Genomic DNA, 22276 nt, shown 5'->3' on the forward strand with positions numbered 1-22276 from the left:
ACACTTTTACATCCAAACGTGACGACAAGTACGCGGCATCATGAAGATGAAAAGAAAACGCTGAGGTGTTACACTTGGAACAACAGACTGAGCGAGACAAGTCTAGACACAAAGAATCGCAGGATCAAAGCTTCTGTGCAACGAAAACATGCCCCAGTTAAACGAAGAGGGAAAAGAACCAATAACAATCTCTAAATATTCACAAGTGGCTCGAACATGACTAAAAGCGCACAAACTGGACATTGACATTCATTCCCCACGTTGCTGTATCTTTTTCGTTTCTTGCTCAGAATACTGACATTATAGGTCGTCAACTCTGGATGGACGTAACTTTTTAACAGGAGAGGAAGAGAACAGAGAATGATACGACTGACGCAAAGTGTGATCCGTTGAGGGAAAAAGGCGACCTTAAAGTAACGACGATAACGAAGCGGACGGCGAAGTAATGCACACGCGGTATCCAACGATTTTTTGAACCTCAGCAAAGGCACTTGGATTTCCCATTCATTTCCTCATTTTCTCTTGTTGTTCCAGCTATAAAAGCCAACAGAATTTCGGGAGAAACAAAGGCGGAGGATCATGTAAGGACAGGAAGAAATGAAAAAAAAAAAAAAAAAAAAAAGAAAACAAGACACTGCCGGCCATTGGATGATGTCACAATACAGGAGGGCGCGAAACACCGTGAGCCGATCAGCACCAAAACCTTAAAAATAACAATAACAATAGAAATGTGGAATGGAGACCAGAGGGGTCACGAAAGTGTAACAACAAAATGTTTTATCTGAATACTTTTCCCGGTTTTCCGTACTATTCAGCTATCTATACCATATATTAAGAAGAGAAAATTAGACGCAGACCATTAGAATGATTTAGAATAGGATCGGCTGTTTATCACAACGATCTTTCACGTATTGCGTGAACCGTTTCAGAAACTTGGGATATTCTCTCTTATACACTGCTCGCAGAGCTGAAGTAGGGACCCAACCGCCTGGATTCACGACGGAGCAGTACGTGATCTTGCAAGTCAGATGATCGCGCGTCACCGGACCGCCGTCGGCCGGTGGCTCGATCGACGTCTGGCACACCAGGCAAACCGTCAACGAAACTCGCACCATTTTCCCGTCGTTGGACTAAAGAATATAGAAAACAGAGAAGGATTATGGTTGCTTCACACTTGGTTCTACAACTACATTGTAATTACCGGTGCTTCATGATGTTCTGTTGAATGATTGCAGGCGATCCATATATCTTGGGCATCACGGTCCGTATCATTGGGTACGCGTCGCACATGGGACCAGAAGAGCGCATCGCGTTGTGAAGCAGGCCACACCCGTTTATGAATTTGGAGGATAACCAGAGTATCGTCGGCTATAGTTTCCAACACCTTCATTTGTTCCAAAGTTGCTGTTGAGAAGGTAACGATACAAACTTTTGTTAACAAAATGAATAACAACAAACTCAAATGCAGCCTCTATTTAGGCAACAAAAGACAAATCAAATAGAAAATAATGTGTGTTTACTTTCCCACTCGAAGCGGACGTCGGGGCTGAAGAAATAATGAGTCATCTCTCGGCCGGTGACGCCCTTGACGGTGTGGACGGCTTTGAGAGGATCCACGGCAACTCCATCCACCTCTTCCTCGCGTTTGTACATTTTCATCTCGCCGTCTTCGGCGAAAAGCTGCCACACGCCGCCCTCCATTCCCAGACGAGCGTATTGTAATTGCTCAAGTGTAACACGTTCAATCTGTAATGTCGTAAAATTTAGATAAGTCCATGGACACAATCTTTACAAAGATTTCACACCTCTGGCCAAAGCGGATGGGCCGGTGCTTGACTGGCGAAGCGAACCACTTGTTTGTTCTTCAACCGTTCCAAGTATTGCTGTTCCTCGTCGATCTTGTCCAGGCCAGCTTCGACGGCGTCGTAAAACTCGTCTTCGCCTATGGTACTGTGAGGACCTTCCTGGTAGTCCGGTCCGCCAACCAACACAATTCGCTTTGATTCGGCACTGAGCTGTTGCTGATAGGGGACTGGCTCATGTCCGATCCTTTGCCCTAGCAACTGCTGATGCGGTTTACTTTCGCTAACTATTCGTAGTTCCTCCAGCGCCTGGCGATAAAGGTCCTCCACTTTTTTACGTTTTTCTACTTCACGTTCAAGACGCCTCCGCCAACCGTCCTGGCTCTGGGTGAAGAGGTCGAGACAATGTTGCAGCCGCGCCAATACGCCCGCTGTCGTCGCCTTGAAAGTGAGCGCTTCGCCTCGGAAATCCACAGCATGTGAACCGCGTTCAATCAGGATCTCATCCGGTAAATTAACCGCATTGACACCTTATCAACAGGAAAAACCATTTTGAAGAAATTCTCAAAGGATGTGAAAAGAGAATAAGCCTTGAAAACAGGATATTGCAAGCAGTTACTTACGCATGGCTTTCATATCCGTTATCAACGTTTCATCGTCCGAATCACTTCCGATTCCTATTCAATATCAAAATATACTGGATGAGCACTGAACATCACGAAAAATACTACTAAATACATTCGGCCAGCACATACCATTGGCGTTGACTTCACGAACCCGAATAGAGGCAGCAGCTGTAGCGCAAGCATCGAAGAAACCTTGTAAGGTGTCAACTTGTCTGATGAGAATATCCCGATAGGTTTCCATTTCAGCCACTTTTTCTCTCAATCCGCGCCCTTTTCGAAAACTAGAGGCGGAGGCCGTTGAAAAATTATTAGAAGTTAACGAAACCGCGCTACCGTGGCGGCGCAAATGCCCATTATTGGATTCATATTCAACCTGTAACAAAGCATAAACATCATCGCTATGTGTTATTTTCCTGCGCAACTATAATGGTTTAATAATGATAAAATAAAAGCAGATAATGTCTAATGGCATCATACTTTGTGACTCTCCAGAAAAGTCAGCCATCTCTGTTTCTCTTCAGGGGATTCAGCTCTCAAATACCAAACAGAATCATTGACGCACACATCAAAGCGGCACTCATCAAATTCATGTGGCTAGATGAATAAACATAACAGAAATATAAACAATTTAGCAGGGAAAAGAATCACACTCTACTGCTGGCAATGCATATGTTACAAAAACACGTCTAGCTTAACTAGCAAAGCAAACGAAAAGCACACCTTGATACTGGCTTGGTGTATACTGACTGATCCTCGGCAACCATATCCAGTGTCTTGCTGGGACTTGTAGTATGCCATTACCCCATCCTTGATGATGATGTGCCGGTCCTGCCATCCGTGGATGTAATTGGTCCACTTGCTCAGTGTCCCGCTGATCTCTTGGGCCACGTTGGCATTCATGGCAGCCACTTCAACGTCTTCGTCATCGTCGCTCAAATCTAAGCTATTCTTGTCTGACATTACGCCTGGTTGGCTATCGCCACTCCGCCCCTTTACTCTGATAAACTCCCTTTCTTCCCTCTGTTGAATTTGTTTTGTATAAAAGGAAAACGAAGCGAACCACCAAAGGCCCACCTAGAATATCCGACGACTTCGTGATTAGAAACGATAAAAACACGAAGCGAATGGAAAGGGACCAACCTAATCTCGTTATAGCAGTTCAGACTGGTGTTGTTTCAACATTACTCGTGCTTGGTACTTCACATACACACTTGACAACCCAAACACACCAGTTGTTTTCAGCAACAACCTTTTTGTTCTATTGGGTTCAGCAACATACATTCATCGCAAATTCACAATGAATTAACTATTTTATATTACTATTTTTGTTTTGCCAGGATAATTTTAATTCGTAAAAAAAAATTTGAAATAATATAAAATATCAATAACATTGGCAGTTTAAGAAAACTTAACGTTTAGATTTCCTTGATGAAGCATCGGCCAAATAGTTCTGAAATGCAGCAAAAGATGGCAAGAATTGTGAACAAACAACAAATTTTGATGTCTACCGCGTTACATGGTCGATGAAATTAACAATTTAATTGTTAACCTTACAAGTGCTGTAAATCCAGTTACCGTGAACCAGAAAAGACTCTTTCAGCCATTGACAACAGTGATGGATTTCGTCAATGTAATGAAAAGTAGAGATGGCTCGAAAATTCCTAATGTATTGGAAGAATTCATCATCAAAGTGAGATTACCACGGTATTTATTTAAATGGTAGTGTGATTTTGCTCATGTTCTTCTTTCTCACTATTTCAGAATGCCAAATCCTTCACATTCCAATCCATGGACACATGCACCATCCAAACAGAAGTGTGGAATTCTCTAATAGAGCTGTTACGAGATGAAGAGTTCTCCAGTTGTCACTCCCAGTGTTTACAAATCCTGAAAATATTGAGGTATAATTTGTGTTTCATAACAAATTATATTTTAAGAGTTTAAATGTTTTTATTTTTCATCCTGGATTAGTCGGGACCAACAACATCTGGATGAAATTGTTACACATTCTCTCATCAATCTGTTGATTGATAAAGCAAATCTCAGTCTCCCGCAGTCAAGTACTTTGCCTAAAGAATTCAATGGTAGGTTTTCAATTTACGTTTGTGTTAGAACAAGTTTACTATTTTCATCAATTTAGGCATTTTGGAAGCCCAGAAGTGTATCTTTAATTTAGTTTTTAGTCATCTCAAGTCTAGAACACTGTTTTCCGAAACTTCCATAGCTGAAGCCATTTTCATGAGATTATCTGTAGATAATCCATCATCTATTCCACATGAAGTCATTTTATTTGATCTAAAAATTCTTTTTCTTCTTACTGCTCTTTGCAGTAATTGCCGGTAAGCAAACCCTTTGTTTCCTCTTGTACACAACAAAATGAGTAATTCAATATCAATCTTTAGGCCATCTCTACGTTATTCATTACACGGTATACAGCGCCTGACGAAATATCTTGAGCACTGTACGGCAAATGGAGTAGACCACTTGGATTGCAGTACTGTAGAACTTTGCTGTGAAACTTTGAAAATCATTTTTAACTTGCTACTTTCGAACGATAAACCGTCTAATTTGGCAGTTGACACTGACAATGACTTGCAATTGCAGTGTCATTTAATGAAGATCATCCGCCAGTTCCTGTTAATAAACTCGAATACAGTGAAGAAAAAAGAAGATCTAAAAAGGTCAGTTAGAAGTACGTTCTATTGGATTATGTTCTCCCAATTTTTATTAAATTATTCTTGTTCTTCGATTGAATCGCAGCCATGCGATAAATTTGCTTACAAGCATGTCGTTCGAAAGTTATGAAGAACTAATCCCCCCCAGTGCCAATACCGAAGATGGCTTCCAAGGTTGTGATATCACTACGTTGGTAGTTTTGCTGGAATATTTGGATGAACGCCTTGACAAAGTAATTCCAAATAGTTTTGGCTGCAGTCGATTCGAAGTTACGTCATTCGATTTTTTTTCTTAGCCTGCTCGAGTTTTGCAAGAAGAGCTGCTTCCTGTTCTTACAGTGCTTATTCAGTTTTCAAAAACTAACAGAATTGCTCGCAAATTCATTCGTTCTCGTGTTCTTCCTCCGCTCCGTGACGTCATGCATCGCCCTGAGGAAGGCGACACATTACGGAACAAATTATGCCGATTAATGACCTCGCCTGTCACACAAGTGGAATTTCTAGTAGCGGAATTTCTCTTCGTTCTCTGCAAAGAAAATGGTAGTTATCTGCACGCTATTTTGGCGTTCGAAACAAAGAAGCTCCATTAATAACACAAGTCTGATCTTCCAGTAAGTAGACTGATAAAGTACAGTGGTTACGGAAATGCAGCTGGCCTCTTAGCTCACCGTGGATTAATGATGGGTCATCCTCCGACTCATGTTTCAACTTATTCGTCTGACTCAGAAGATTCAGGAACAGAGGAGTACAAGCAAGCTGAACACAGGTTGTTTAAAATGTATATTTGTAGCCATTCCCCGACGTTGATACTAATTCTTTGAAAATGTTCTTTTCCTTGGGGTCAGCATTAATCCAATTACTGGCTCGTATGAACCAGAGCGCCCCAATCCACTCGACCAAATGTCGGAAGAACAGAAAGAATACGAGGCTGTCAAATTAGTAAATATGATTGACAAGCTGCAAAGGTATGATAACATTTTCACATTCTCGATTCAGAAACAGTATATTAACTAAAAACATTGTGACATTCGCAGAAAGGGAATCATTCAACCGGCACGGGTCGGCGAAGATGGTAAACCTCGCGCCATAGAACATGTAATGGAACTTCAAAAAGACTGAACGGTTATTTATTATGTTCTTGGATTTTTAAGTGAATAAAAAATGGTCATTAAATACAAGAAAAATCATATTGTCTGTTGAGAATCCTCTATTTGATTCATAATTTTGTCCTCAGCCCCAAGCTTGCGTTCTGCAGTAAGCCAAGATCAATTTGCCATCAGAGCCGAAGCAGTCGAAAAGATTCTGGACTGATTGGTCGAGAGCAGGTGCGAAGGACTGGTTGACGTAAAAGAACTGGAAAAGAAACAATTGTTAATGATAGATACTTAAAATTAAATTTTGCAGTTTCATTTATACAAGAGAATCAGATTTCTGGAGTGTAAGTTTCTTTCTGATAAAGGAAGCAATAAATCCAATTGTCTGAGTGCAATCAACTTCCCACTTCCTTTGCCTCATAATTGGAGCTCCACCAACTGGACAGAGCACCACGGTAACTGCAAAAAGAAAAAAAAATAGCAATTCAAGTTAGAAAAACGAACGTAAAACTTGACGAAAACTTCTTTTTCTCTTACTTTTAGGTGTTTTATTATCTGCTTTCGGAGTGGCAGGTGCGCTGCTGAGGATAGCCGGTAAACTTTCGTCTGTATGCGAAGGCATTTCTACATTTGGTTCATTATCTTCCGCATTTGACGAATCCGGGAGTGTTTCAGTAACTGGATTATTATCCATCGTTCACAATCAAAGCACGAACTTTGGGGCTGAGGGGTGACTAGTAAATGATACAACTGGAGACGACATAAACACAAACCATGATAGCAGTCGACAGAATAACATGCTAATAACTTGCAATGTTGCTTTAAAGACGTGTGTAGAACAAAAAAATGTTCAAAAATAGTTTATTATGATTAAATAATTTTTATTAATTAAAATTATACAAATGATAAAAATAAAAAGCATTTTTAAATGCTCGTGAATGTTTTAGTTGATCTGGCATCATTCAACTAGGCTTTTTTAAGACCTCTGGTGACGGAACCAGGCGCCTGTCAGAATATCAAGGCCGATTTTCGAGCCAGGGACTTGGAGTTGCTTCTGCTGTTTTACATTACGAAAGTTGAATGTACTGATAGTATTTGGTCGCCGTTTATTTCGTACAGCCGGGCAGCCGCTTGGATTCTCTCATTCATCCCAGCTGCAAATTTGTGTTTTTTTCTCGACACGTCCTAAACGAATTTTTCCTTTTCATTTGAGTTTCACGGTGAGTGTGTTCGTGTTTATTTGCTACACCTGCGTCACCCATCCCCTTTCAATTACTCATACGTGTGTATGCTTGAGATCGGAATGGTCTAGTTGTTTCACAACCTGTTTCTACAGCTTACACATTGTGGATTCTGTTATCTGCATTTTCCTCCAGGTTCTTTTTTGTTAAAAGAAAAATACTATTTGATGTTCAGCGATTGTAGCCAGTAAAGATTTAGATAGGTAAGTGTACAACTCCCTTAAATATAATCCTATTATCCCATTCTACATTATGTTGTACTAGATTGAGAGGATTTCTATTTTGGAATTTTTTTGCTACAAACTTGCTTTCCTGTTTACACAAGAGATTCCCCACTCGTAAACACCTTGAACTGTACATTCCAAAGTACGGACTTCACTTATCAGCCCTTGGAGTAGTTGAATTCTTTCATCATCTGACATAGCATTAGCCTAGTTTCTTTCCTTGGTGAATTTAGACTTACGTGCCGCCGAAGGATTCTCGTGACCGGGACGTTAGTCCCTATAGAATTCTAGATAATGTTTTTCTTCCCTCCTTGTTGGCTAAATTTTTTTCAACAATCCCTTTAAAGGTCTGGGAGCTGAAGCCGTGGTAGTGCACAGAATATTTGTCCACTAGCGACGACCGTGTCTTGGGGGGTGATGGATTAAGCTCCAGGAAAGAAAATAACATTATAAAAAAAAATAGACACACAATCTGTCGAGATTCTCTTTTTTAAAGGAAATTAAAAAACGTAGAAATAAAAAAGATTTTATTGCGGAAAGAGGATAGGCGAGCTGTATTTGTTTTTGTCCGTGTATGTTTCAACAGAAACGTCTTGCATCAGTTGTGTTCAGGGGTTGTGTGCCACTCTCACCCAACCCATTGTGTTAGAGCGTTGAGGCTCAGTCAAGAGAGGAGGGTCACGCCGAATGCCTAATCAATGGACGGTCACGTGTCATTGGATTGCCGGGTCGCATTTTTCCAGTCCAATAAAGCCTGTCGTGGTATCTCGTCGACGGGAAGGAAATAGTTTGAGTTGTACATATAGCCGGTCGTGGCGCTGATCCCGTTTGGCTCTCTATTGGTAAAAGAAAAGGATACGTTCGCTACATCCTCATCGTGATATTCGGAACTTGTATTAATAATCTGTTGATTGGATCCTTTCTTTTTTTGTTGTTGTTTTTCTTTTTCTCTTAATCTAAACGGGATTGATTATAGCGGCCTGGCCGGAGATGTCGCATCACAGCGAGGAGAACTTGCTGACGGCGTCGGGCGGCTCGTTTTGGGAGCCCGGCAATTACAAGAGGACGACGAAACGGATCGAGGACGGCAACCGATTGTGCACGGATCTGATCCAGTTGGTGACGGACCGAGCCGAGATCGAGAAGAACTACGCCAAGAATCTCAAAGCCTGGTCGAAAAAGTGGAACGAGCTCATCGAAAAAGGTGTTTTATTCATATCTTTTTCCCTTTTTTTTATTGGCCGATCGTAAATGAATTCGAAAGTGACACACACACGTTGACATGGGATGACAGGACCCGAATACGGAACGACGGAAGCGGCCTGGAAAGGCGTCCTCGTCGAGTCTGACCGCCTCTCGGACTTGCATACGAAAATCAAGGACCATCTGTCGGAAGATGTGCCGGCCCAGATCAAAAGTTGGCAGAAAGACGCCTACCACAAGGTAAAGCAAAAGAAGTGTCGGATGTTTATTGCCGTCGTGATGAAGCGTGACTTGGAAATTGACCATTTTTTTTCCTGTCTCCTTGTAGTCGATGATGGTGCTGAAAGAAAAGAAGGAAATGGACGACAATTTCAAGAAAGCGCAGAAGCCTTGGGTCAAGATCCTCAACAAAGTGGACAAGACAAAGTTGGACTACCACAACGCTTGCAAAGCGGAGCGATCGGCCTCCAATCAGGAGAGGAACGCCACCGGAGACAATGCCGTATCGCCCGAACAGGTTAGTTGATTTTCGTCCCATGTAGTCGCCGTACACGGTCCGTGACTCGGTTTCCAAAAACTATTCTTCTGCCCACACACTCTTCTTTCTCTTTTCTTAACCAAAACACAACACATACACACAAAAAAAAGTGTTTCCCAGAGAGACAGGAAGAGTCTCTTCTTTAAATGACCGGATGTATCGAATAGGCTATGGGAACGGTGATCTAATTGCCGGAGGGGCTTCGTCTTTCAAGAAAACGATGCTTGTACACACAGACATCATCTTCTTTTTCCTCGTGTTTTTCTCTGTTTTCGAGTAGTTTGTTTGGTTGTCGGCGTGCTATGGTCTTCATCCGTGAAATTTCTACTGTTTTAACTTTTATCTTTTTTGACATCCACTCAGGTCCGCAAACTGCAGGAGCGCGTCCAAAAAGCCAAGGAGGAGGTGCAGCGGACCAAGGAGAAATACGAGGCGGCCTTGCAGGAGATCAATTCCTACAACCCAAAGTACATGGAGGACATGCAGGAAGTGTTTGACAAGTGCCAGCAAATGGAGGCCCAGCGACTCACTTTCTTCAAAGAAGTCCTCTTCAACATTCACAAAGGATTGAACATTAGTCAGGATCCCACGTGAGTCTGACATTTTTTTTTATTTATCCTCCTTCCTATTCATTATAAACGGCGCCTGTCAATTGAAGAAGAATGTTTGGGACTGGCAATTTGTGTGTATACTGTGAGCTGGCAAGGCCCACAATTCAATTGCCGAACCCAATCGATAATCGATGGCTCCCAGGCTATGTTTGGGCAATGTGATAGAAACGAAGACCAGCCCACCGTTTTTCTCGATACAGAAACAACAAACAAAAGATGAAAAACGTTTGATTGCTGCGTTGGCGGGTTTTCGTACCGGGGGTGATTGGAACTAATGGATGACACATGTTGTTAGGCTGCCGCAAATCTACGAAGAGTTGTACCACACAGTCAACAACGCCGACCACGACAAGGACCTCAAGTGGTGGTCCTTCAACTACGGAGTCAACATGGGCATGAACTGGCCCCAATTTGAGGTACTCCCCTTTTCTTCGTTGCCCGGTTCCTGTTTGTTTTGGTCGTTTTGTTTGAATAGGAATGATAAGAAATGCCCGGCATTGTCCTTTATGTGGTTAATTGCATGAATTATGCATGCGACATTTGTTAGTCATATTTGTTGTTTAATTTTTTCAGATTTTCTTTTTTTCTTTTCAATATTTGATTGAACGGCAAACGTAACGATAGAGATTAGAAGATTTCTGAAGAATTTATTGATCGGTTTTTTTTTTAGTATGTGGCTAAACGTCTACAATTGATTTGGCGTTTATTGTATGTTTTGTTTTGATTAACGGGTGATGTTTGGCCTTTTATGATTGCGTGTGCGCCATGACGTCATCGTCGGGTTTGTGTCACACAACATTCGTCCAACATCCACACACAAAATACAAAACAGGATTATTCGGAAGAGTTTCGCGACATTGGCGGCGTCAAAGGAAAAGGCAAAGCGCAGCTACCCGAGGGCGCCATCACTCTCATCAATCAGCGTATCGTCACCGACGACCTCCCCGTAATTTCCGTTACCCCCAAACGAGCAATTTGTACCAGCCCTTCACTTAGGGCCTTTTCTTCTCCCACCATAAAAAAAAGAGACGCAAAAAAACTGACCGGCATTAGAACAAAACTTAACCCTCATAACACTCGGTTGCGGGAACCTATCGCTATTTATCGTTGGTTTCAAATCAAACTGTTTCGTGTTTCATTCGTTTTTTTTTTCGTGTATGGGGCTCGTTTGGTATTTGATTTTCAACGTCGTTACGTGTAGTATTTTCTTTGGTTCTTATGTGGACTGCACCCCTCCTGGTTTTTGTGATGGATGACTATTTCAGACAGACACGCCTTCTTTCTACGTTGTGTCCTAGTAGTTGTAGTTGCATTTTTAATTTAGCGTATTCTACGTTGTCTATTTTCTTGGGAATCGTCAGCTTTCTTTATTTTTCTATCGGGAGTATTTTATTCTTCTTTTACTCCCCCCACTTTCCTTGGCTATTGTATTGTAGTTGTGCCTTTGGAATCGTTTGGGACTTGACACGTGGACGTCTTTTCCCTTTTTGTTTTTAATTTAACTTTTTAGCGCTCGTCTTTTGAAAAGTATTTACGTGTTCATGTGTAATTGTTTTTGTTTGTTATTTTGCTTTGGGTGGTAGGAACCGGGATCGACCCAAACTGGTTTGGATAAGGGACGCAAAGGGAGCACGAAAAATGCCGAAAGCCGTTCGATTGGGGCGGTGGCATCGACGTTGAGTAGCGGCAACAGCAACTCGGGCGGCAAAAGTCCTGGCGCGGGTACGATCGGCGGCAATGCCGATAAGAACAACAGAAGTGGAGAAAGTGCAAACGTCAGCAACGGGACGGCCAACCGACCGGAAGGGAATCCGTTCGAAGAGGAAGAATGGGACGAATATCCCAACGAAGCCCTGGTCGATAACGGTGAGCCGGGCGTGCCCGTCCGGGCCCTCTACGACTACGAAGGTGCCGAATTTGACGAATTGAGCTTCAAGAAAGGTACGTCGCATTTCCCTTTTTTTATTTACTGATAAGGTTTCTTTCTTCGTTTTTTTGGGTCGGGATTGAATTCCATCCTTTTTGTCTTTTGCTTTGCGTGATTTGCGTAGGCGATGTTTTTGAAAAACTGGAGGATGAAGACGAACAAGGCTGGTGCAAAGGTCGTAAAGACGGTAGAGTGGGTCTCTATCCGGCCAATTACGTCGAAACTGTCGATTGAAAACAAAAAATGGAGATACGTGCCGAAAAATGAAAGGGATCGTTTTTTTTGTGGGGGGTCGTCATTATCATCCATCGTTTACATCATTTGTTACATTTTGATCGCTAATCCTATAATCAATTTCACCTCCCGAAACACACACACACATCTAGAGACAACCGACTTTTGCTTTTTTGTTAAAAAAAAAAATCCATCAATTGGTTTTCAATAAGTTTAATGCACGTCTCTCTCTCTCTTCCTCAGCCTTTCCAGTACCAAAACTTAAAATATCGCGCGCGTGAGTGTGTGAGTGTCTTGTGTGTTTGATGCCAGCCCGAGAATGAATCATTCTGCCAGTCGTTTTTCTTCTTATTGGCCTCTCTTTAACCTATTAGTAGTTGACATCATTGACGACATCCTCCCTTCCTGTCTTAGACATATACTATGTCACTTTTTTTTGGCAGCTGTTGTGTATCCACACATCTTGTCTGGCACTTTCGATGTTAGGTTGGCATTACGGACCCTCCCCTTCTATTCGTGTGCGTAGTCCTCTGCGTCTCACACTGACACGCGTATCCCCCATGTGCCCGTCTTCCTCGTTGATTAACTCGCAATAGTCTGACACCTTGTTCGCAGTGAAAACTGAAAAAAAAAAAAGAAAATGATAGTTTAGTTTCTTCACATAAACACTACCCAACCAACTGACACACACATACTTTGCATACTATATAATAATTGTCTCGTGTATTGTATAAAACAAACAATTTAGGGCTTTGTTAATGAACATATTAACCTTGTCATTCCCTTCCCCTTGAGTTAAAATATTAAAGGATAGAGGGCGGAGTTGTAGGAGTTTGTTCTTCTCTCTTTGTGTTGACCAGTTCCACCTTCTTTTTTGTTTTTCTATCACTTCAAATTTGTTTTTGTTTTTCTTCGGGTTTTTTGTTTTATTTTTTTTTTTTTGGGTCGGCTGCTCAACAAACATGTTAGCACTATCGTCTCCTCCGCCCCCCATTTTGTGTATGTTTTTCGTTTTTGTTTGGTCTCTCATCGACGATGAAACAGGAATGCCAGAGGAGAAGAGAAAACGCATTCGATTTTTGCGTTATTTTGATTACGATTCCAAAAACCCACAAACGCTACAGTTTTTGTTTGTTTGGTTCCTTCTTTTTTCGCCTTATTATTTTTCATTTTGTTTGTCCCTGTTCTTCTCTCTCCCAAGATTAAACTATATCAGTGTGCTTACATTTAATCGTAATAGATATGGTAACGACAACATGCGATTCCCAGCCAAACAAAAGAACTTTTTCAAATGTTCTTTCTTGACGCATCCGTCCGCGTTTTGATTCTTTTGATGTTGGCGTTTGTGTTTTTGTTTCAATTGGGTCGTCCATTAAGTTGCGCCGCAATCTGTATTCGCATCACGCTCATGAAGCAAAATGGAATGCCGTCACGCCCCGTCGGTTGCCGACAATCCCGGAAAAGAGCAGAACATCGTTCAAAGCAGCATCGCGGATAGCACAGCCATCATTCCAAAAAATAAGAGGGGGAGTTAACGGGATTTATTCTGTATCCTATTAATATATTTTTTTTCTTTTCTCGTAGAACGGGTGACTGCGCTAACTGATCAGGTTAGCACGGTATACGGAGCACGCGTTCACCGACCGTTCTTCTCCTAGCTGAAATAACGCGAGATGACGAAACAGAACAAAAGCGGGAGGAAACGTCGTCCTTGGCGAATCTTCGTTATTCATCCCACGTCGTCCTTTGCTTCAATAGATAAGAAGAGAAAGACAAGACAGTCGAGGTATAAAATAGTAAGAAGGGAGTATATCCACGATTGTTAAAGCTCTTCGACACACGCACAATCCCAGCAGCAGCGGTAGTTATCGATTAGTCGATGGCGCACACACGTAACGTTATTCGTTTTCCTCGTTGCGGAGTTTGTCTATTTCGGACTGGTTGCATTCACGAGCACGAACGGACGAGCTTACTCCATTTCCTTTCAGAGATTTGCTTAGTATTTTGTATTATTTCTTTCTTTTTAAATTCCAGTGTACAATTCGTAACTCTGGTGGATGCATAAGTATATTATAACACGGACATGGTATTTTATAGTACCACTACAGAGCATGCGTCGTAAACAATCGCCGGATTCCGAGTCCGTCCGACGTCGAAGGGCAAAGGAGAAAAATGTTCAATGCAATTTTTAATCATGCAGTAGGAGAGGGGTGCTTTTAATTATCAATTAATAACTAATGCGTCGTGGAGTAGAACATGTTCTGTTCATTCAAGTTGTCTTGAAAATGTTAGGCAGTTTTCTTTTTTACATGAAAGGAGAAAATGTGAAGAAAACAGGAATTTTTCCGCTCTATAAAGATTTTTCAGGGGCCAGTGATTCAATAGAATTTCCCCCCTTTTTTTTTTTTTTTTTTTTTTTTTTTTTAGAGAAGTATGTAAATACTCCAGTAGACAACATTAAATATGGCGAATGCAGCTGGAAAAACGATGCGTGAGTATTTATCGATAAGATTAACGTCTTTGATCTTGGGTAGAGAATAAATTCCACAGAGAAGACGACTGTCGTCATTGGACGTCGTCCTCTTTTCTCGGCCATCCCTTTGGCTGTGATGATTCAACTGGCCCGTTCTGGCCGTCAAACATGCGTGTGCGGCTTTACGACAGCAACGCGATTGCGGTTTCGAAGACCAGAAGTGCTTCGCCTGAGAGCACGAATGGTGGTGATGGTGGTGGTGGTGGTGATGGTGGCCGCGCCGGACAAAGCGCAAACTAGGCGGACCGATGACTTTGTGGCTGCTGCTGACTCGAGTTGCAGTCCCGGCTGTCGTCGTTTGATGATGTCGATTGCGAAGCGACGGTATGGGCGACATTCTGAGATCGTGCAATTGAATGATGCCATCATCACAACTGTCGTCCTCTTGCCCATCCAAATGGCAGTCCCTATTCTTAATGTGATCATCCTCAGCTGCTGATGACATTTGCTGTCCGCCCTTCTTCTTCTGCCCCATCGAATGAGCCAATTGATTACGGCCGCCGCGATAAGTATGTTTCGTTTCAATTGAATTACCTTTTTCTTGGCTCTGGCTCCCCAAAAGGTGTAATTGACTGCGGCGTATTCGAGTAGGGCAGCAAAGACAAAGACGAAACACATCACCAGATAGACGTCGATGGCTTTCACGTAGCTGATGCGTGGCAATGAAGAGCGCACGCCAGTCGATATGGTCGTCATGGTCAATACAGTCGTGATGCCTTTATTGGTCCAATGGCGTGCGACAAACAAGACGGTTAGTAGAGGACACAATTTTAGTTTTAAATTCAAATAGTTGAGCTTCTAACCTAGAGCGACGCGGGCGCTGGTGGCTTCGTGATTGATCCAGAAAGAGACCCAGGAGAGCATGACGATGAGAATCGAGGGCAAGTACGTCTGGAAAATGAAGTAGCCGATGTTGCGCTGGAGACGGAACGAGAGAGAGAGACGCTGGTACGCGCCCGTCGCCAACTTTTCCATACGGTCGTTGGTCTCGTAGCCGACGATGGTAAACTGTGCATTCAAAAGAGAACAAATCAATATCGTGTTTGGCAAACAACGCAAAGGTACGCACTTGAGGTAACTCGGCATCCTCGACGCCAACGACGGGCGTTTCTCTCCAAAACATGACGACATCCGAAACTGTGTATCCATCTATAAAAGGAAAAACGTGTACGCTGTTTGAGAGGAGGAAAAGTTGAACAAATGCTTGCGCAATGTCGATCGATTTTTTCTTTATCCGCTTCAAAGTGAATAGTTATTGTGTGAAGAGCTTTTGAAAAAATGCGCAAATAGTACGTCGATCTTGATTTGACTATTCGTCCGTCCAGTCTAGCGAGTACTTACAACTTTCGATTTCGACGGTGCAGTTTTGATGGTCTAGCGGGTAATAGTGGAGATCCATCATGCAAGCCAAAGTGGTGGTGAAGCGCAGTCCGTACTCGATGCTTCCGTCTCCGTGCAGCCGCATCAGCGTATTCCGCTCGGTCACGTCGTGTAGAAAACTGATTTTCAAAAAAGGCCCAATCATCAAAATTCAGTCAGCCGAAATGAAAGAAATTCTCTTCCCGATGGAACTTTTTATCGTTCTTTACCTGTTTTTGTCGTTGGCGAAAAAAGTGTCGGGCCTACGAGAAAGAAAAGAAAAATTCAAGAGCAGATCACGTACAACGCGGACGAGTGGGATCGAATCCCGTCAAAGAGGCGCTTAAGCGTCTAGGACTTGAAGAGAATCTTACACCCAAATCTTGTTGGAAAAGTCGCCGCTGAGAGTGAGGACGACGTCCTTCTCGTGCGTGAAAGCCAGCCGATCATCACGCCAATACTGGTTCAGGCACAAGGTTAGCGTGTAATCCTGTTGGACGCAACCGTCCGAATTTGAGCCATCACGAAAGAGAAACGTCAATGCCTAATCAAAATTGGTGGGATAATTTCAAACTTACCATGTTGACTTCGCTGATGGCGTCGAAACTGGCGATGGTGATGTCCATGCCGACGTAGAGCGGGTCGCCTAAAAAGGAAAGTATTTTCTTTTTTTTAATCAATACGTTGAAATCAAAACTTACCGAATGCCAATAGGAAAATCGAACACAGAACAATCACTGCTGTGATGTTATTGAGAAAAGAAGGAAAAAAAGAAAAACCAGGCCAACCAGCATTTATTGAAATGGCTGCTAGATGAAAGGGCCAGCTACTTTATCGATCTAGTTTTTCTTTTTTGCCTTCTTCTTTGCAAAAGCGAGGCAGGATAATAAAACAAGAAGAAACGGGTAGACGAAGTGAGGCAAAAGCTAGGGGATCGCTTGATCACGCTTCCATTTCTGCCAGCTGCCCCTTTTTTGTTTACTTTCATTGACCAGATCAGCGATTTCTTCTCACGTTTTTTTTTCTTTTAGACCATCGAGAACTTTTTGTTTTTCAGCTTATCGCCACAGTTTTCCTTTTGCCATGTCTAGGCTTTTCTCTCTTTGCCTTCTTTACTACTACTACGCCATCGCCGTATTTACGTCAATGTAAAGACGAAACGAAAACAATTGTTTTTAGAGTTTACCTCCGAAATCTGGACGAAGCCGGATGTCGTAATCTTCGAGCAACTGACCGAGAACATTCGTCACATTTTTCAAACGGGTCCGGGACGAAGACGACGGCACATCTCCGCTAACCCTACATGCAATACAAAATAATTTTAGTGGAATAAAAAAAAAAAAAAAAAAAAAGACGTTGAAAGCAAAATGACATCCATTGGAAATCCGATAAAACCATATCCACTTGTACCTCCTTCCCTTTCGATCTGCTTATCGATTCCGCCTAGTAAACATCTGATCATATCAGATGGACCTAGAAACTCTTCCTACAATCATTTTATCTATTGAAAGCTCATCTTCTTCCCCCACTTTGTTTTCGACGTTGAAATTTCAATTTTACTAATGGCAAAGTTTACATTGTACGTCTTTTCTAAAGGAAAGGAGTGCACATATTTACCCGTGATGAAAGCAGACGGAAATGTAGAAGAGTAGTTCACTAAACTTCATGACGGAAGTGGGAGCGCACTTTCCAGCATCTCGGCACAAAAGTTGTCGTCTTGTCCTTCTAACCTCAGCTATCTGTGTGCCTGAGTTGTGTATGGTCGTGACAATTGTGGTTTATGTGTACTACTGCTGACGTTACCGGAGCAGCAGCAGAGACAGACTTGGTACAACTCAAACGTCGCCAAAAGGGTTGGACTTTCCTCTTTGTTGTCGCTGTTCAAGATTCTATGGAAAAGCAAAAAAGGATTCAGCATCCCACCCTCTTTCCTTCTACGTCATTTACTTCCCATTTTCATCTCTCAGAGAGCAGCGCAGGCGCCTCCTGATGGCTTTCTCAGCTCCACATTATGGCAGGGATTGACGTAGTCGTCTGCACATCCGAACCCATTCGCTTATCCTCTAGATGAAATCCTAAGAGAACTTGCCACTGTTTGTATTGACGTAGTGACTGTCGCTATAAAGAAAAAATATGTACGACACAATGGTCGATTGGCAGGTTATCGAAATTCTCGTAAAAGCACATATGTTTGAATAAATGTTGATTTACCTCAGATGTCACTTCTGTATGGAGCTAAAACGTGGGATTTTGCAAACCGGCGATGAATGATCCTAAACGATCGTAGCAATTAGTATGAAGAATGTGTATCTCAACTGAAGTTGAGCTGCCTTTCTATAGGTTCCGTCGATCCGGAAATGTTTTTCCTTTTGTGTTTTCTTGTTGTAGTTGCCGGCTGGTGCATGTACATATACAATAAGAGGTTGACGTCTGCTTTGGTCGGAACCCAACCACAGTAGCATCAGCACGAGTCAACTGGATCGATGGAAAGGTTCGATCAATGTAGCATCAGAGTCGTACTGGGCTGCTGAAGAGTACGGAAATAAAAACGAACGGAAATTGTCCGTTCCTTTTTGCTCGTCTGTTTTCCCCAGTGGGATAGACAAGATAGATTCATGCACGCCCATACGTGTCATCCGGCTCAATGCAAACATGTTATCTCGATGTTAAAGTTTTTTTCTTTTTCATGTCGCTAGTATATTAACTTGATGGCACCTTGATCGATTGTTGTGGATAGCTGATACTTCTGGAGAAAACGACTACGTCTATTTTCTAAGTTTTGGATCTCTGAAACAGCCAATTTTTGTGTGGGGTGCCATACCAATCGTTAGCCAAATACAAATCAACGTATTGGCAAACGTTTGTTTACAGTTTCTGAACTAAAATAGGAAAAGCTCTCTTTTGTAATATCGTTATTTGTTGTCCCTTTTTAAAAATTCAATAAAAAATTCAACAAATGATTGGTAACAGTTAACAGATAACATGTAAGGTTCAGTAGCCAAGGAAACTATTGGCAAGACTGCAGCATTCCACTAGTTCTCGCTAGGTGTCCCAGCGATAGCTAATCATATGCCGGCGAGTAATTTGACGTGTTCAACTATTCAGCGTTTCCAGTTTTGTTCCGTCTTCGTTTACTTTCAACTCGATTAATTCAAGAAACTTCTTGCATTCGTTGAATCGTTCAGCGAAATTCAACTGAAAACTGCTATGCAACCTAGCAAGAAAAAAACGGTATCGGTGAAAGATAAACTAGATGGAAATGAAATCGATTTGAGTCTCTTGGAACTGACTGACGTGCCTGTAAAAGAATTGGTAAATATATTGGCTCTGTATTTTCCTTAAGTCTTTGTCTTTGTCTAATTTTTCTTGTTGGTGTAGACGGCCGTCACCCGTGGCACCATATTGGACCTTTCTAACAACAAACTTGTTACCCTCAGCGTATTAGATTTATGAATATTGGTGTGCCATTATACCACTTGTTAAGCACATGTTTTCATTTTCATAGATCTCTTTCCCAACTCTTACTCATTTAATGAAAATAGATCTGAGTAAGAACAAACTGAAAGAACTTCCTGTCAATTTTGGTGATCTAAGAAATCTGAGGCACTTGGATTTGTACAGTAATGAGGTACTGTCACCGCATAATATTGTCACCAGAGGGTCCCAAAAGGCAAACCTGATCCCAATCTTTTTCAGTTGCAGAGACTTCCTGTCAGCTTTCATCAGTTGAAAGAGCTGAGGTGGCTGGATTTGAAGAACAACCCACTTGTCTCAACTTTGGCTGAAGCTGCTGGAGACTGTCTGGACCAGAGAGGTTGCCAAGAGGCCGCAAAGAAGGTCGTCAAGTTGATGACTGTCGTCCACGCCGAATTGGAGAAGAAACGATTGAAAGAGCTTGAGGAAACCAAAAGTATGTGTTAACTGGGGTTATCTCATTTTTTACCATTGAGGTCATGTGGCAATTGTGAAGTAATAACGTTGTGTATTCAATAGCACATCAGATGGCTCAGAAGCAAGAAGAGGATCGTGCGAAGGAGCGGGTCAGACAGGAAAAGAAGGCGGAGAAAGATAAACGAAAAGCAGAAGCAGCCAAGCAACAGGCAGCCATCCACCAAGCAGTGAATAATAAGCCTACAGTCAATCACGTGAAACCGGAAGGTGCTAAAAACGAGAAAAAAGGTGAACGTCAACAGAAAAAGATGAAACCGAAAATTGCAGGTAGAGGCAAACATGTTTTCCATAAAGCTAAAAATCCTTAACTGTCCATTATTTTCCAAAAATACAGGCCCCTCATTTTGCGCCCAGTTCTTTACGCTATTATTGCGCTTGATTATCTTGGCTGGTGTAACGATGGCCGTGATCTTTGCATTGAACTGGGAGGGTCCTCTGACGCTGAGCAATGCTGGCAAAATAGCCCATCGTTCGCTTGACAAAGCAAAGGGCTACGGACTCGAGGTTTACGATTGGGCCTCGCCCCATTTACAAACAATAAAAGTACAGTGGAAACACCTTTCTCGCTTTGTAGCCGAGAATGGGCGCGACATAGTTAATGTAGCGTGGGAGAGGACAGTCCACTATGCGAAGATCGCTCATCAACAGTTCTGGGAAACTTGGCCCATCGTTCAGCAGAGATTCTTTGAAGTGCTTAGCCTCACAGGTGACACTGCCATCCAATATTGGAGGATAGTTTGCCGTGATGTGCCCATCTATTACGGAGAGCTTTTAGATAAACTCAGTCACTTATTTCATGGTACTCAGTCTCAGGCTGGAAATCGATCTTAAAACACATTTTGGTTTTTGACTGTTGAAATCTCTTCAATCTGACCCTTTTCCCCCCGTATTCACGTTTCGAAAAACCAGCTATTCCATGTTAAATCACGAATATATTTGTTGTGACACTCATGATGACAACTGGGTGCTTATGGATGTAAACAGAAAAAAAAATTTTGGTTTGAAATCGAGCTTTGGCTTCGAGTAAACGATGGTCTCTTTCTGGGAACTTTGAACTTTTATCTGTATTCCTTTTGGCTGTACGAATTTCCTAGTCCGATCCCAAACATTTTCGTGTCGATATGGTAGAGAAACAAAAACCTTTGGCACAGTTCAGTGTCCTCAAATCGAGATGAGACTTTTGGTTAACGATTTCAAAGTTTCGACAGCCCTTCGGAACGACTTGTCAACAAATGGAACGGGCCCAAACCTTGTAAGTGTTGCACCGAAAATATGGCAATTAGTTTTGATCTTCTTATAACATTGTCTTACTTTATGTTCACTGATTTTGCAGAATCGCAGAAGAGATAGTCATCCCGAATACTGCCCTTTCCCCTTGATAATTTTCTTCGAAAGCGAAACATCCAAACGTTGAGCACATTTGGCTTGGGCTGTGTCTCGCTGATGCGACATCATTCGCTACGGCTGCTGATTTTACATGTTTTCTATAATTTCTTATCTAGTGTTTCCTCCCTTTTGACTAGTTGATGACTAGTAACTGCCACGCGAGGAGGCTTTTCAAAAAGGTTAAAAGTCCAAAGAAGATGCACGCTGAGCTGGTACTATCGATGCACCCTTGCCGATGTTGTTGTTTTTTTCCGGAAACGTCGCAGTGCAAGTTTCAAGAAGATAAATTTTGGCTGCTACTCCGGCCAATGTTCGATGTAAGTTTACAATCTATAGAATCCAAGCCTTGGGACCTTTTTTTGGAATTGGAAGGAAAATTGGCAAGAAAGTTCTGTTTTGCCAATTTTTCCAGCGTGTGAACTTCACTTGCGTGAAATTCCTTTCTTGATCATCCCGTAGAATCATTTCCTTTGATTTATTTTCGATCGTCCTTGGATGTGTTTGGCTGTCGCATCCCAAAGTGTGGCTGGATAAGGAGAGCATTCCTGTCTGATTTCCCTAAGTCTATCGTGAGTCCGCTATATTTAGAGGTCTTATACGGTAGCCGCTGAAGCGTTACACCGACCTTGCGGAACTGTAATCAACTAGAAAACATTTTTGTTATTTTTAGAAGACTCAGTTCTTTAAACTGTTAATTTATTTAATATTGGCTGGAAGTCTAGTACTTATTGATCAGGCAAATAGATATTCGAGCATGATAAATTTAATCTAAAGGAGGTTATCAAATGGCCTTGCCTTTTCACTGTTGCATTCTTGTAACATTCACTTCCGTACATACGTCCATGCTTGATATGTGAATGATTCAGTCAAAC

General features: G+C 42.1%; 6 protein-coding genes across 8 annotated transcripts; 3 read left to right on the forward strand and 3 right to left on the reverse strand.

Annotated features, from left to right (window-relative positions):
- Positions 1 to 609: 609 nt before the first annotated feature.
- On the reverse strand, positions 610 to 3673 carry LOC130687212 (ceramide transfer protein-like). 2 transcript variants are annotated; one of them, XM_059494901.1, is made up of 9 exons: positions 3149 to 3657; positions 2906 to 3022; positions 2558 to 2801; positions 2426 to 2479; positions 1806 to 2332; positions 1521 to 1746; positions 1202 to 1404; positions 790 to 1130; positions 610 to 703 (listed from the first exon to the last, which is right to left on the reverse strand). In XM_059494901.1, exons 1-8 carry the CDS (start codon positions 3386 to 3388, stop codon positions 870 to 872), a joined length of 1872 nt encoding a protein of 623 aa, XP_059350884.1. In that variant the 5' UTR covers positions 3389 to 3657; the 3' UTR covers positions 610 to 703; positions 790 to 869. The 2 variants fall into 2 exon arrangements, with proteins under 2 accessions (XP_059350884.1, XP_057366334.1); XM_057510351.2 differs by lacking the exon at positions 610 to 703 and having other exon boundaries at positions 870 to 1130; positions 3149 to 3502; positions 3569 to 3673.
- Positions 3674 to 3898: 225 nt separating this feature from the next.
- On the forward strand, positions 3899 to 6384 carry LOC130687236 (synembryn-A-like). Of its 2 annotated transcripts, XM_059494902.1 has the most exons (11): positions 3899 to 4118; positions 4190 to 4329; positions 4400 to 4512; positions 4569 to 4767; positions 4831 to 5109; positions 5189 to 5336; positions 5400 to 5643; positions 5716 to 5869; positions 5949 to 6068; positions 6138 to 6198; positions 6283 to 6384. In XM_059494902.1, the coding sequence occupies exons 1-11, from the start codon at positions 3945 to 3947 to the stop codon at positions 6301 to 6303; spliced, it is 1653 nt and encodes a 550-aa protein (XP_059350885.1). In that variant the 5' UTR covers positions 3899 to 3944; the 3' UTR covers positions 6304 to 6384. The 2 variants fall into 2 exon arrangements, with proteins under 2 accessions (XP_059350885.1, XP_057366362.1); XM_057510379.2 differs by having other exon boundaries at positions 6138 to 6297.
- Positions 6215 to 6993, reverse strand: LOC130687229 (autophagy protein 12-like). The gene is made up of 3 exons (XM_057510371.2): positions 6735 to 6993; positions 6520 to 6656; positions 6215 to 6456 (listed from the first exon to the last, which is right to left on the reverse strand). Exons 1-3 carry the CDS (start codon positions 6889 to 6891, stop codon positions 6334 to 6336), a joined length of 417 nt encoding a protein of 138 aa, XP_057366354.1. The 5' UTR covers positions 6892 to 6993; the 3' UTR covers positions 6215 to 6333.
- A 503-nt stretch (positions 6994 to 7496) lies between these two features.
- On the forward strand, positions 7497 to 12997 carry LOC130687237 (protein kinase C and casein kinase substrate in neurons protein 1-like). The gene is made up of 9 exons (XM_057510380.2): positions 7497 to 7641; positions 8639 to 8866; positions 8957 to 9105; positions 9194 to 9382; positions 9767 to 9993; positions 10310 to 10430; positions 10847 to 10960; positions 11598 to 11955; positions 12066 to 12997. Exons 2-9 carry the CDS (start codon positions 8653 to 8655, stop codon positions 12173 to 12175), a joined length of 1482 nt encoding a protein of 493 aa, XP_057366363.1. The 5' UTR covers positions 7497 to 7641; positions 8639 to 8652; the 3' UTR covers positions 12176 to 12997.
- A 1169-nt stretch (positions 12998 to 14166) lies between these two features.
- On the reverse strand, positions 14167 to 17997 carry LOC130687213 (gamma-aminobutyric acid receptor subunit beta-like). The gene is made up of 11 exons (XM_057510353.2): positions 17871 to 17997; positions 17685 to 17814; positions 17254 to 17366; positions 16646 to 16713; positions 16442 to 16557; positions 16298 to 16330; positions 16050 to 16207; positions 15778 to 15857; positions 15512 to 15716; positions 15243 to 15424; positions 14167 to 15174 (listed from the first exon to the last, which is right to left on the reverse strand). The coding sequence occupies exons 1-11, from the start codon at positions 17983 to 17985 to the stop codon at positions 14599 to 14601; spliced, it is 1776 nt and encodes a 591-aa protein (XP_057366336.1). The 5' UTR covers positions 17986 to 17997; the 3' UTR covers positions 14167 to 14598.
- A 1128-nt stretch (positions 17998 to 19125) lies between these two features.
- Positions 19126 to 21066, forward strand: LOC130687216 (leucine-rich repeat-containing protein 59-like). Its single transcript, XM_057510356.2, has 6 exons — positions 19126 to 19379; positions 19446 to 19505; positions 19573 to 19695; positions 19764 to 19977; positions 20061 to 20285; positions 20353 to 21066. The coding sequence occupies exons 1-6, from the start codon at positions 19275 to 19277 to the stop codon at positions 20847 to 20849; spliced, it is 1224 nt and encodes a 407-aa protein (XP_057366339.1). The 5' UTR covers positions 19126 to 19274; the 3' UTR covers positions 20850 to 21066.
- The last annotated feature ends 1210 nt before the right edge of the window (positions 21067 to 22276 follow it).

The sequence above is a fragment of the Daphnia carinata genome, chromosome 4, assembly GCF_022539665.2.
Source record: "Daphnia carinata strain CSIRO-1 chromosome 4, CSIRO_AGI_Dcar_HiC_V3, whole genome shotgun sequence".
Taxonomy (NCBI): Eukaryota; Metazoa; Arthropoda; class Branchiopoda; order Diplostraca; family Daphniidae; genus Daphnia; species Daphnia carinata.